Source organism: Squalius cephalus (assembly GCF_949319135.1).
Source record: "Squalius cephalus genome assembly, chromosome: 24".
Classification (NCBI taxonomy): domain Eukaryota; kingdom Metazoa; phylum Chordata; class Actinopteri; order Cypriniformes; family Leuciscidae; genus Squalius; species Squalius cephalus.
The window spans coordinates 12,237,106-12,249,638 of NC_137145.1; the positions used below are offsets into that span (position 1 = coordinate 12,237,106).

A 12,533-nucleotide genomic window follows, 5' to 3' on the forward strand; every position below is an offset into this window, starting at 1 on the left:
AGTGCAGTTTTTGCCTACCAAAGAGGCAAATTGATTCCATTGCATAAAACATCCATGCGGTCCAATGCGGTCATATTTATCCAATGTGGTCTTTTTTAGGATTTTATGTATAGCCATTTTTTTTTATTCACAGCTCCCTAATCTTTATTATTACAAAATGGTGATGGAGACAGGTGTACCAGCAAAGAAAAGATTGCCTTTTGTTTGCTATCATTGGCATTCAAAACAACATGTTACCAGAAATATTAGAGGTCTCATTATATATTTCAGAAAACAATTCCATGTCTCAAATGGAGGAACTTCAAGGGGGAATATTTGCAAAACACCAAACAAGATGCCATTGTTTTGCAGCACAGGCTGCTTTGTGGGTGTCAACAATATTTCTCAAAATGAAAAAATGAAAAAAAAAACTTTTTGCAGTTAGAGGAAATGAATGAGAATCACCATAATATGTTCATTTCTCACTCATATTGATGTTTAAAAACTAAAAGACATGACGGCGGCAGTACATCTGTGCGATCTGTCTCTTGCCTTAAGGAAACTGTAGCTTAGGCATGAAATGTATTCAAAGCAATTAAATGTTCAAGATCAAGTGCAACTGTGAACATACATTAAACCTCTTCGTAATGTCTTTGATTTGATGTTTTCTCACCACTTTGTCATTTGAAATGAGAAGAAGCAACCTTCGAACAAGTCGTACAATAGCATCTCTTTCTTCTCTTTCAGTGCAACAAAGTGAAATTAATTCCCAAGGACGCAACACTCATGGTTAGTTTAGCAGAAGTTATCACAGGAGAGGAGACCTCCTCAGTTCACTGCAAGGTTAGCAACTCTCCTCTGGGAGAGCGCTTCGTTCTGTTCAAACAGATTTTCCAGACTGAAGATAATGGTAGTGTTGCGCTGCGCATCCTTTAAACATAACCTTGAGTCAGGGACTTTGAGGTCAAAGGAATAAGGTTTTAGAGAGGTTCTTTAGTGCAGGTGGCCTGTTGAGGGGTCAGCCGAAGAGCTTCTGTAATGATTCACAGTCTGGATTAGAAAACCAGAGCACTGTAAATCTCACAATTCCTTCATGCAAATGTACTTGTCACTGCTGTCTTATTGTCTAAAGACATCTGTTTAGGAGTTTTCTCAACATCATGATGAATATTCAATGGAATATGGTTCAAAATGAATTATTTCATCATTTACTCACCCTCATGTTGTTCCAAATCCATTTGATGGTCTGTGGAACATAAAAGCAGATGTTTAGCAGAATGTCAAAGCTGCTTTTTCCCATATAGGGCTTTTCACACTGCGCTTATTGGGGTTATTGTCGTTCTAAACCCCGCTTTTAATCCAAGGTAGAGAAACGTTGCACACTTGGGGATATTTAATTTAATTAATCAATCAACAATACTATTGATCAGCATTACCAAACGTGGACGTTTTCCACTAGAAACAAACATTGATGTATTATTTTAATTTAATACTGTGAAGCTGCTTTGATACAATCTGTATTGTGAAAAGCGCTATATAAATAAACTTGACTTGACTTGACTTGACACTTGTAATTTAACCTGAGGTTATAAAACCCTGTATTGCAATGCCAAAATTTTTCCAAAATGTCAAATGGTGACTGAAAATTCATCAATTAGAGTTTAATTCTTGCCTTTACATGATAGCAGTCAGCAATATATTATGAGGATGTGCAATGCTAAAGAGCCTTTATGTAAACGGTTCACATGCTGCGTTTGTCCAATCGTTCACACCGCAAATATGCAAATAAGAACGTTAACCCAGGGTTTAGAAATGTAGTGTGAATTGTCAGTATATGAATACCCAGGATTAATTGTTAACCCAGATAAATTATGACAGGTATGAAATGTGGTGCAAGATAATTTAGGATTCTGCATTCGGGGTTTAGAATGACTCAGGGTGTGAAAAGCCCTAATGAAAGTGAATGGGGAATAAGGTCTGTTAAGCTCTATAAATGACAAAAAGTGCTATAAAAGCTACATAAAATATGATTCACATCCTATATTACACATTCTGTCAAATATCTCCTTTAGTGGTATATTAAAGAAATAAAATCATATGGGTTTGGAACGACAATGAGAGTGAGAAAATGATGGAAAAATATTTATTTTTGAATGAACAATTCCTTTAAATTAAATCCACCGATTTAACTTGTCTGAATGGTGACAGACAAACTGGTGTGTAGTGTGACAAGCATGAATGGTGCACTCTGGGATCAAGAAGTTCAGAATCAGTCTGTGTCGCATGTCTCAGACTTTGTGACACTAATGAATAGATTTTGTGAGCTTTGCTTCAGTTTTGGTCCTGAAAGGTCAACTGGGGGATTATTCTTTAGCCAGATATTTTTTAGAAGGGATTCGTTTTTAAAAAATAAAAACTGAACATGGAAGAAATGCCATGTCAAGAATACATCCTACTGTTGTGTTGCCTCTGTATTATTACAGGTCCACTTTTTGCCAGTTCAAGCTGACCTTTGTTAGTGTTGTTTTTCATTGCTACTCAACAAATAACCTTTAATAAAGACATTCTAAAAAATGTATTAAAGGTAACTTTTCGCCCTCTAGTGGTTAAAAAACGAAATTGCCTGCATTTTGCAGAAGAACATTGTTTTGGTTGTTCTTTGGCTCTGGTTCTTTCTCATAACTAAAAAGAGACAGATTATCCTACTGATCATAAAACATAGGCTTATGAGATATAAGCAGTTTAGATGGAAAGGATCTCAAGCTCACTAGCTGAAAACCTAGCGATACCCTTTACTATACATGGTACTTCCTTGAAAACAAATCCCAGCACAGCGCTACAACAACCATAATGAAATGAGTCTTCACAATAGATAATGCTTTACAATGAACTTTGTTAGAAAGCTATATGACAATTTATTTGTTCAAAAAACATACCTTACTCTGTTGAGTAATAAAAATGCATCGCTTTTACAACACTTCAAATCCTTCAGTTCTCGCCATCTCTGAAAAATCAAGCCAATGTTGATTCTCATTTTATTATGAGCTCTGTCACATTCTATTTTTGCCAGCAGACTCTCCTCTGTTCTGAGTTTTTTTTAAAAGGGTGATCCTCCGAGGTTTGAGATATAGTATGCTCCATGTCAACTTTGCTCGCTCGTTGTGACAACTATGCCACTCCCACTCCATACATGCATCGAAGTAGCGTGTCTACTCCATCCATCCATCCATCCATCCATCCATCCATCCATCCATCCATCCATCCATCCATCCATCCATCCAACCAACCAACCAACCAACCAACCAACCAACCAACCAACCAACCAACCAACCAACCAACCAACCAACCAACCAACCAACCAACCAACCAACCAACCAACCAACCAACCAACCAACCAACCAACCAACCAACCAACCAACCAATCCTAAAATCAGAGTGTAAAATTATACTACTTGTAGTACTACTACTAATAATAATTGTGTAGTTATCCAATATCATACCCAACATTGTAAAATTATACTACTTGTAGTACTACTACTAATAATAATTGTGTAGTTATCCAATATCATACCCAACAAACAGTACTGTTACTGAATGAATCAGTGTTTTTGAATGAATTGTGTGAGTGTTTCAAAAGACTCAAAGTCATAAACAGTCACTTGTTCCATTCCTGCATAGATCAGTGTTTTTGAACAAATAAGTTAAGTGAATGATTTATTGACTCGCTCATGAAGACAGACACTTGTTTTGTTCCTTGTATGAATCAGTGTTTTGAACCAATCAGTTGAATGAAGGAGTCCATGACTCACTCATAAAGACAGTCACTTGTCACCACTCACGTACCGTGCTGAAAGACTCAATAAAAAATCCCACCATTTACGCACAGATTGAAAGGAATCTCAACAGATTTGTAGTGTGATTAATTTTAACTATAGTTGCACACACAGTTTAATAATAACAGAGTATAAAATCTAATCTAAACTATGCTAATTTGTTCAGTTCGTCTGCAACAGCTCTTCAGGTTTAGCCTATTGTTTAAAAAGAAAGTTAAAGGGATACTTCACCTCTGGAAAGATTAATGTGTATTTAAATTGGGTAATTTATGTAGTAGAAATGTGAAATTATTTTTGAATTTGGATCCTTCTAGACTGAGAAAAGCCACAAATTACATTTTTGGCTTATGTGGATAAAAGACAACAACTCCCAGAATCCACTTACTTCGCTGCCCTACGAGGCCACTCCCAAGCCACGCCTACCGGTTACAGAGGGCAGCTACTAGTTGACTCGAAACTGAAAAGATGCAGTTTTATCGTGAGTCTCCGTGACGAGTCTGCCCGGGATTTCGAGATCGCCCAAAATGTCCGGGATTCGGCTTTTGCGTTCTACACTCGCCATTCATTATGTTTACTGTGGCGAGCAGGACAAGGCTGAGGGGCGCGGGAGAACGGCGCGAGGCCGGTGGCGTGATTACTGATGAGCGACACCTGAGACGCACCGGTCTCGTGGGCTATCTCTCACGGAGGAGTGGGAATTTTCTTAGCAATGCTATAACGCACATCAACCGATCACTTGTTTAGCGTTCATGTAAACACTACATTCAGATTCACCAATCGGAATTAATTCAGTTAGATTGAAAACAATGCATGTAAACAATGAATGGCGACTGTTAGAAAGCAAAAACTGAACCCTGGACATTTTGGACAATCTCGACGGCCGGACACGTCCGGGAAAAAGAGGATGTATGGTAACCCCTACTACTCAGCTTTCTCCACAGAACAAGAGCCAGTTGGCTTACCTTCCAAAAAAAGATGGCTGGCACTATTTCTTCATTCTGTGAGTGAGATCCCACCCTCTAGGGGCGGGTTGAGAACATGCGGAACTAGCTCCTACTACTACTGGCTGTAGTTTCTAGCCTCTGGCCAAAAAATCCTCCGATGCCGCAAAATGACGATTTTTGCGTCATCGGAGGATTTTTTTCCAGACAAAAAATACATAAATCTCTTGTCTCAGGGGAAGGAGGAGGGAAGCACGGTAATTCGAAAATACTGCAGGTTTTCTACTGATACATAGTTTAATGCTAAATGCTGAAGTATCCCTTTAAAGAACTATTTTTCTCCTCTTATACTGTGGCATGTCGAAAATTAAGTTAAGGCACCAGTGATTACAAAACATAGACACTATTTCAGTGATACACACACAAATATGTGCGGAAGTCACTTTTATTGAGTCTGCATTTGACAAATTGATAGTTTAACGTTAGACACTTCAGACGGGGACATTGAACATCAGGTGACAGTACGAAAGTAAGCGCGCATGAATAGTTTTGAGTGACTCTAAATGCCAACCGGAGATTGAGCGTTGGATTTTTCCAGCTATACCAGCTGTATTAACTTGTCGTCTCCCTCAACATAATTTGCATAACCATGCGGAATAATAATTGACATTTTCAACATAGCTTCTCTCAAACTGAAGTGATTTTAGCCCTCATTCCAATGCATCTAGCTGAATTAATGTTATCCAGCAGGAATGGCTCAACCGGAGTAACATTTTTGATTGAAAAGCTAAAGCGAATTGTGTTTACCTTGAAGACAGTGGCAGCCTCCTCTAACACAGTTACTGACTCCGATATGATCGCAAAGTCTGCAGTTGCCAGAGATTTAGTTGTTGAAATAGTATGCTAATGTCCTAGTTTTCTGGCCCAAATTGCTTTCGACCTTGAGGTTAAATATGGACATTTGCAGTGCACATATATAAGTATCTTGCCATTTGATAAGAAATTAAGAGATAATGAGCAAGATATGATATGCCAGAGTGCATTTAGACTAGAGGTGTCATACCACACTAATATACTTTGAAATAGTTCCATTCTCACATAGCTGGGTTATTACTACTATTTAACAGTAATTTATAAATCACAACTGATGTACAAGGTAATTTGCTACTATGTTTATCCAGTTGATTGGCATTTAAAAACAATTATATAGGAAATACACAAATTCTGATTGGATCAGCCATATTCAATATTTAATGACTGAAAAGAATTACTATAAATACACACACACATGTGACTGTATATTCCATATTAATGTGGCAATTTTCTAGGTTCCAAATTGTGTTACATTATTTAAAGGGTTGCTGGCCATTTTGGCAAGAAGAAAAAGAAAATGGTCAGTAATTTGGATTGGCAGATGGATAGCTGGATAAATATAGATGGATAGGTAATTCTAAATAATTGCAGCCTTTGCAACTAACAGAACCCCCAGCACAAGGCAGACAGGAGTTAATCAAAAGTGACTAGTTATATCGCAAACAGTCTACGTGACCCATTTTGTGCCATATTGGTCTCCTTCATGGTGATATTTATGTCTGTTTATATTAGTGGTGTTCACTGACCAAAAAGAACTATGTGTAGAGTCACTGTGCAAGACCTTTTGCTTACAGCTGAATATGCACATAATGGTGTAAGATCATCAACTGACCTGAATTGAAATGCTAACTATACAGTTATAACGTAGATATGAACTCATCATGACCCATTCAGAACAAAAACAGTGAAATTAAACATTCTTTCATCCGCCCACCCAAAGCAATGGGATTGAACACAACTGAGCTTCCTCCAGAAAAACAAAAAACACAGAAAAACAATTAAAAAAGAAAGATAATTGGCGCATTGTGTCTACAATGGGGGTACGAATATTCTTATGGTTGGATTTTCCACATTTTTGCTAAATCAATCAGTTCAGGTGTTAAGGATCAGTAGACTTATGTTGTTTTCCTTCCCAGAATTATCATCAAATCAAGGGTATCATTTTCAACACATTACACTGAGGCATGGATTCACAGTACTAATTAGCTAAACTGATCTACAATTTGCTAAGGTCAGCCGGGTTTTAATTAAAAAGCAGTTGAATCAAATAAGCTTTTCGAGCACCAGGTAACATCAGAGGGAAGATATATATTTTTTAATTAAATCTTATCACATGCCATACTTTCTCTTGGCATGTTCATCATCATCATCATTTTAATGCAACAATTTCGGTAAAATGGTCAAATAACTCTTTTCCACCAATAAACCCCCTTTAACCCTTTCTTTCCCCATTTCTGTTGCTGTAATGAATCTACCTTCAATGTAAACATAAACTAGTTTAGATGGAGTGATTAATTTAGGATTAGTTAAAGACTGTGATGAACATGAGAATGATAATCCAGGATAAAACACACACCACATAAATATATTTGGATACTGATCAATGTAATCTCTTATGAATGAAGTGTAATGGAAATATGCAAATAAGGCTAAATATGATGTCTTTAACAATTGAATGTTGCTGAAAATGATGTTTACCATAGGTCTGATTGCACAATCACATATTAAAACATGATTACAATTTTTGGCTGATGTTGTATGCAGTGCTAATCTGCCGATAATTAATAAATAAATAAATAAACATCATAAAGCAGCCTATGTGATTTGCAGTTCTAAAAAAAGCCAGGTTGGTCTGTTTGCTGTTTTTTCAGGGGGTTTGGAGGGACGCTTTTCATGTGTCTTGGTGGGAGACAGGCTTTCTAACCATCTAAACCAGCTGAAAACAATTTAGTATGGTGTGTGATAATATATAACATATATAATTTGAAAAAGCACACTAGGGTGTTTGGTTCTATATCAGGACTAAGCTATATATCTTTAATGTAAGGAAATGCAGCTTAAATAAAAAAAATATATTTTTTTTATTTTTTTATTGTACGTCATCAATACCATTATGATAGATAGGCTAGATGAAGTAAATGTTTTCTTCATTCTCTGTGTTGACCTGCAGCGCGTGCACTGTCTGTCTTCTCCGCATGCGTTCACCCCGAGTTCAGCTCTAGTTAGGGAGAGACAGGCACTGATGTGCAGTCAGTTTCCTCACCTATCCGAGCGCGAGAGCACCACAGACCGCGCGTCGAGCGCGTTCTCTCTGTTTCCAGGAGTGTTTCTGCCTTTTCCCACACTGCACACACTGCACACACAGTCAACCCCGGAGCTGTTTACGCACTGAACATCCACTCGCAGTTGCGATCAGTTTGTGCGGGTCCTATTAAAGTGATTTTGAAAACGACAAGGATCAGAACGAGGCTGAAGCATCTTTAAGAGCGCGCGCATCTCCCTGAGAGCGCGAGCAACATATGTGCTGTCTCTGAAGACTCGGTATAGCACCTCTGTGTGTCTGAAAAACGCTTGAAAAAACGTTTCACTCCGAACGCTGAAAACTTTAAAGGAATATTTATGAGCATTTGAGTGGATTTTCTGTCAGTAGCATTAAGTATTACTCGTACTTTTGGAGATATTTAACGGACGGAATACGAAGTGAACGCTGCGTTGCGAGGGGAATCGCATCTACTCTCCTTCAGTTATACGGTTCTTCTGTGCGGACGGAAGTTTCTGAGTTTTCTGACGAAAAATGGGCATAACTGGTTATTTTGAGCTGCAGTGGAAATGCCTGGTTGTTGTGGCTCTAAGACTGCTGTTCCTTGTGCCTGCAGGAGTGCCAGCGAGAAGCGGAGACTCTTATTTAAAGGACAACATCACTGTCAGACAGGGAGACAGTGCTGTCTTGAAGTAAGTCAATGTTTTATATTATTTACATTATGAGAAGTGTATATGTTTCATGTTGTCCCTTTTCATGCATTTTGGATCGTCTTGCAAATATACGATTGTTAATTTGTGTAATCAATGATGTGGTTAGAAGGTTAAACTTCATATTTAAGCATTCCAGTTTCAAATTAGTTACAGCTTTAAGTTTCTGTCTTTACTTTTAATTGAAATATAAATATTGTTTTTAATCTGGCTGTGTTTGCACAGCAAATTATTTTTCTGCTGGAGTTGTTTTGGGAATCCGTGGTGAGATGCGATCTGTCTGGTAATGCAATCAGCATGCAGTCTCGTCTATGCAATCAGTTTTGGTGGCCTATTTAGATAAGTAGTTCATCAACAAATCAAATTTTACTTCGACTCAATTCTCTATTCCCTCTCTTTCAGTGATTCTCCCTCTCCCATCTCGCTCATCCCTGCTTTTTCATTCCCCCTTCCTCTCTGTCTCTGTCACACACACGCACACACACACACTCATTTGTGGACGCCCACATGCACTTACAGTAGACTCATTGTTTTCTTACTTTTCCTCTAATGCTTATTGTGGGAAGTTATATAAACGTGGTGAACAGGCAGTCGTTATTCCTGCAGGGGGAATTGGAGTAAAGTAGCCTATGTCTCTCCTTCGTTTTCGCCTTTGCTCTGCGCGTGGTACCAGACGCAGCAGGGGACGTTTTGTGTAGTATGAGACAGTGGCCTGTGCGCGTGTCCTTTGGCTTTCCAAAACAACGTTTGGGACAAAGCTGCAAAACAACACTACTGATGACGTCAAAACTCCGTCGATCTGTATCTCATTATAGAAAAGTTTGATGCATGAATAAACCTCTTGAATAAAGAGTCATTCATGTGCAGAATGTGCCTTGTTTTATGCTAAATATACATAAATGCATGTAGGGAATAGGGATAGATAGATAGATAGATAGATAGATAGATAGTCACCATTTTTTGTTTAAAACAAAGATCACGATTGGGGCAGTCTATTTAAAAAGATTTAATTCATTAGAATGAATTCTTTTTTTAATGATTGATTCAATAACTCACTCAGAAAGACTTCACTTGCTTCATTACTGGATGAGTCTTTTTTTTTTTTTTAACGAATCTCTTGAATGAATTGTTCAATGACCAATACATTGGGTGCTTCTGAAAGCAACTTGACTTGATGCCTCACTGCTCTATCAGGCAATGACATTTGTAGGCAGCGTTTGCGCTCAAAGGTACCTCACAAAACTAATTTCGGACAGGCTTTTGTGGCAGCATAATGGTTTAAAGATCTACAACAAAATAGAGAGAACTTTGGTGATAGCCAAGCGAATATTTAATTACTACAATAGTAATTTCTCGCTTGAATGACATCAAAACACTGGTCAAAAACGTACATTTACACACAAACTGACCATCAACCGCAACTTCAGTCAAACGCCATAGTTTAGTTTCATAGAATGGAACACAGGATTGTGGGAAATCGAAGGCAGCGAAGGATACATCTATGCTGCCTTTAAAAATCGATCAGATAAAGGTCAGGAGACAAGAAGTGTAGCTAACATTGAATTCTGACATGCCTTGATGCCTTCATACCTTGGAATGCATCGTCCGAAAGCAAAATTTTGAAGCTTTCAGACACAGCCTTTTTTTAACAATCACTTCTTACTGGCGTAACGATGTAATAATCTCTATTTGAATTTAAAGTTACTTTCAATAGGTGATTTACTCTACTTTGATCGCTAACATAGACATCAGTGTTTATATCTGAACCATAAACCTTTATTCCAGTACTTATGTGATATTTGAATTTGATTTGAATGTTTCGCTGTGATCGTACTTGTCAAAGGTTTAATAGACATCTGGGCGAATTGTTTTCATTGAGGAATAAGAACATGGGTGTTTAAATCGAGATTGCAAACTTTTAATGATTAACCGTGCAGCTCTAATAGATAACATGGATGGATGTATGTATGGATGGATAGATGGATTGCATGTCTGATTGACACTTTATTCCACCAATCAAAAGGTGAAATAGTAAATACAGTGGAGAGACAACCTTCATAAACCTCCATATGTGTGTGCATTAACTAAGCATTTGCTCATTTATTCGTTTAGTCTCTCTATTGTTGGATGAAATGTTTGGTGTTGGGCTAAATTATAAAAATGCTTGTGGTTTAATAAACCTGTTGAAAATGTATAACCCTTAATTTTCTTGAGGAAACAAAGACTGAAATTTAATAATTGCTGTGGATAATAAAAGTAGTTAATAATAGGATGTCGTGCATCTTACTGACACCAACATCTCACTGTCAACTGTTAATAACAAACAAGCCAAATATTTGTAAGAAGGTACATAGTTATTAATTCTGTTAGCAATATTGAATGCTGCAAGTGTTGACTTTTGACTTTCCGATCTGTGAACTGTGGTAGACTCATGTCTGACAGACACAAGAGAATCTCTGGACCTCATTTCTTAGTCCTTTTTTCCACTTGAAGTCCTTCCACTTGAGAATTAAATGTGTCATACCATCTGTCAACCCAGAGTGCTGCTTTACCCCCTCCCTCTCTCTTAATTTAGCCATTCAAATACACTTAGATTTTCTCAGCTATGTGGCACACTTTGTTTTGGTTCTTGCACTTTTTATTCACACTTGCATTTAGCTCAAACGTAAACCATATCCTTGTAAGAACACAAAACAACTGGAAATTAGTACATTTCCATATAGCAACATTATATATTTTAAGTTCATGATTGTACTGATGTCTGGCAAAGCATATTAAGCACATCTTTTTTGGTGCTGATTGCCACCAGTCATGTATTTTACTTTTGATCATGAGTTCAGCTTCCCCATAATGGAGAACTGTTGAGACAACCTGTCACAAACACTGTCACAGTGATGGCAGAACGCTCTGCACTCCAACTCCTCCGTAGCGCTGATTCAAATGGCGACTGTTGCTGTGTGCCTGTGCACACCTGCAGATGTGTGGTGATTTATCTATCCCCCAAAGAAAAGCCATTTCAACTCAGCCAAAGCAAATGAAGGGTGGCAGACTTTAGCCAAGCCAGAAGCCATGGTTTCTACTTGAAAAAAAAAAAAGAAGAAGCCATTTCTAAGGCAGCATTTTTCCTCTTTTGTTTTTGAAGGAAAAACACAACATTATGGCAGAGCCTGTTCACTCTAACCGCATGTGAAAGGTTGTCACTTTTTTGATGCACTGAAAAAAATAAAAGTCTGACTTGTCGGTGTAGTGTGAAGCTGTAAGCTGTTGCATTCTGATAGTGTTTTAAAAATACATAAGCAGTGGTAGATTGATTGACAATGTATTGATGTCAACAAATTATTTGAATACCGACTGACATTTCAGTGCATAATTTGCCAGCAACACTTCAATTTTTTGTTGTTGTTGTTGGCTTGATGAATATTAAGTGAGTAATTACTAGAAGTAATGAGATTATTCATCATCTGGTGGCAGAAGACACATCTATCTATCTATCTATCTATCTATCTATCTATCTATCTATCTATCTATCTATCTATCTATCTATCTATCTGTCTATCTGTCTGTATGTCTATCTATCTATCTATCTATCTATCTATCTATCTATCTGTCTATCTGTCTGTCTGTCTGTCTGTCTGTCTGTCTATCTATCTATCTATCTATCTATCTATCTATCTATCTATCTATCTGTTTGTCTGTCTGTATATCTATCGGTCTGTCTGTCTGTCCGTCCATCCATCCATCCATCCATCCATCCATCCATCCATCTATCCATCTATCCATCTATCCATCTATCTATCTATCTATCTATCTATCTGTTTGTCTGTCTGTATATCTATCGGTCTGTCTGTCTGTCCGTCCATCCATCCATCCATCCATCCATCCATCCATCTATCCATCTATCCATCTATCTATCTATCTATCTATCTATCTATCTATC

General features: G+C 37.6%; 1 protein-coding gene across 5 annotated transcripts in view; it reads left to right on the top strand.

Moving 5' to 3' along the window:
• The window catches only part of opcml (opioid binding protein/cell adhesion molecule-like), a 139,149-nt gene that overhangs the window by 56,918 nt on the left and 69,698 nt on the right, over positions 1–12,533 (top strand). For 3 of the 5 annotated variants that reach the window (XM_079860414.1, XM_079860413.1, XM_079860412.1), the window contains one exon: positions 8,503–8,578. In XM_079860414.1, coding sequence (XP_079716540.1) covers positions 8,503–8,578 — 76 coding nt within the window. Of the gene's footprint in view, positions 1–7,794; positions 8,579–12,533 lie in introns of those variants that run through there. The other 2 variants (XM_079860415.1, XM_079860411.1) reach the window with 1 other exon arrangement.